The sequence below is a fragment of the Lottia gigantea genome, assembly GCF_000327385.1.
Source record: "Lottia gigantea unplaced genomic scaffold LOTGIsca_181, whole genome shotgun sequence".
NCBI classification, from domain to species: domain Eukaryota; kingdom Metazoa; phylum Mollusca; class Gastropoda; family Lottiidae; genus Lottia; species Lottia gigantea.
Genome location: NW_008708320.1, coordinates 288716 through 290761, shown reverse-complemented (window position 1 = coordinate 290761; position 2046 = coordinate 288716). Strand labels below are relative to the sequence as shown.

Sequence of the window (2046 nt, the reverse complement as noted above, 5' to 3'; positions counted from 1 at the left end):
TTACCCCATCCTAATGACAGGCCTGGATATCAATGACCCCACCCTAACGACAGGCCTGGATATCAATGACCCCACCCTAACGACAGGCCTGGATATCAATGACCCCACCCCAACGACAGGCTTGGATATCAATGACCCAACCCTAATGACAGTCCTGGATATCAATGACCCCACCCTAATGACAGGCCTGGATATCAATGACCCCACCCTAATGACATGCCTGGATATCAATGACTCCACCCTAATAACAGGCCTGGATATCAATGACCCCACCCTAATGACAGGCCTGGATATCAATGACCCCACCATAATGACAGGCCTGGATATCAATGACCCCACCCTAATGACAGGCCTGGATATCAATGACCCTACCCTAATGACAGGCCTGGATATCAATGACCCCACCCTAATGACAGGCCTGGATATCAATGACCCCACCCTAATGACAGGCCTGGATATCAATGAACCCACCCTAATGACAGGCCTGGATATCAATGACCCCACCCTAATGACAGGCCTGGATATCAATGACCCCACCATAATGACAGGCCTGGATATCAATGACCCCACCCTAATGACAGGCCTGGATATCAATGACCCCAACCCAACGACAGGCTTGGATATCAATGACCCAACCCTAATTTCACTGTTACATAATAAAAAGTTAAGGAAACCTTGTTTTATAATTTTATAATAGAGGAATATTATCATCTTAACAATTATTATTATCTTTAGTACAATAAACTTTATAATATTATCAAAAATATAAAATACCTGAAAATATTCCTTAAATTCCAACTCGTAGTTAGTGATGATATTTTCTATAAGTTTTATAGGTAGAGTATTCGGTCCGGTGTCCATTAATTTTAAAATAAATTCATAACATGGTTCTTGAAGCTCTGTATATTTACCTTTCTCATTTTCTACTACACCACTATAAAATAATTCACAAATAACATCAGGAGATAAATAACATCAAAGTTTGATAAACAGAATTTAGATCTAGATTTTAAGAATTAGAATTTGTAATTTGGTGGCACAGAATTTGAAATCAATTTTAGCAATGAACCAATTAGATAACTAGTTCATTGAAATTTCAAATATTGACTCAACTCACAGATTACCTACAGATTACCTACAGATGACCTGGCTGGTCTTTTTTTCAAACTGGAATGAGTCAAAATAAAGAGTCAAATTAAAGATATTTCTGCAGATCAAGGTCTGATTAAAAATACAACTAGTCCATAAAGTGGCCTCTCAACAGAATTGAGGCTGTCGGGGCTTTGGGCACCCTATATTTCAAACTTCAAAGCATATGATATAGGACAGTATCGTCAATAAGCCCTCTCTTGACTATTCTGTGAACATGTAGGGATTCAAAAAACTGAACAAACTTACTCCATTGCTGAAAATATCTGAGATAAACATTCTAGAACACTATTAGCAGACGGCGTTTCAACTGGAGGAAATTTCTCAATGCAGGCTTTATCTACCAGTATTTTTATAGAGTTTATTATCATCTTGGTGTTAAACTTTCCTGGTTCCCATTCTTCAAAATGTTCCTCCATTTTAACTCGAAAATCATCTTCTTCATCTTCATTTTTAATCTTCAAAAAATCAACTTTCTGAACATAGGTGTCCATTTTGTTGCAGGATTTTTAGTCTCTAGAACTCTAGACCTGAAAAGAAAAAAGAAAAGAAATTGGCCTACAGAATTCTAAACTGGTCCGCCATTCCATCTAAAGCTTTGGCCAAATGGAACAGGTTGGAGCTATTGTCATTTGGCATAGATATTTAAACAAATCACATGAAGCAATTAAGCCTAAATTAGTAGACCTGCTGTAAGTATAGCAATGAAATTAGGCGCAGACGACAGACTTTTGTCCCTTGAAAACATGTCATAATTAGAATTAGAAAGAAACCTTCTTTATGCTGCTCTGTCATGACTTTTGTTTCACGTGACCAAAATATTCTCATATGATTTTATTTCAGCGCAAACGATAGACTTGAAACATTTGTTCAGAATTCTAACAAGTGTGATTTGAA

At 37.4% G+C, this 2046-nt stretch overlaps 1 protein-coding gene across 1 annotated transcript; it reads right to left on the bottom strand.

Moving 5' to 3' along the window:
• On the bottom strand, nucleotides 1–711 carry LOTGIDRAFT_142487 (hypothetical protein; the record flags this gene model as incomplete). Its single annotated transcript, XM_009052412.1, has 1 exon — nucleotides 1–711. One exon carries the CDS (start codon nucleotides 709–711, stop codon nucleotides 1–3), a length of 711 nt encoding a protein of 236 aa, XP_009050660.1.
• Nucleotides 712–2046: the final 1335 nt, after the last annotated feature.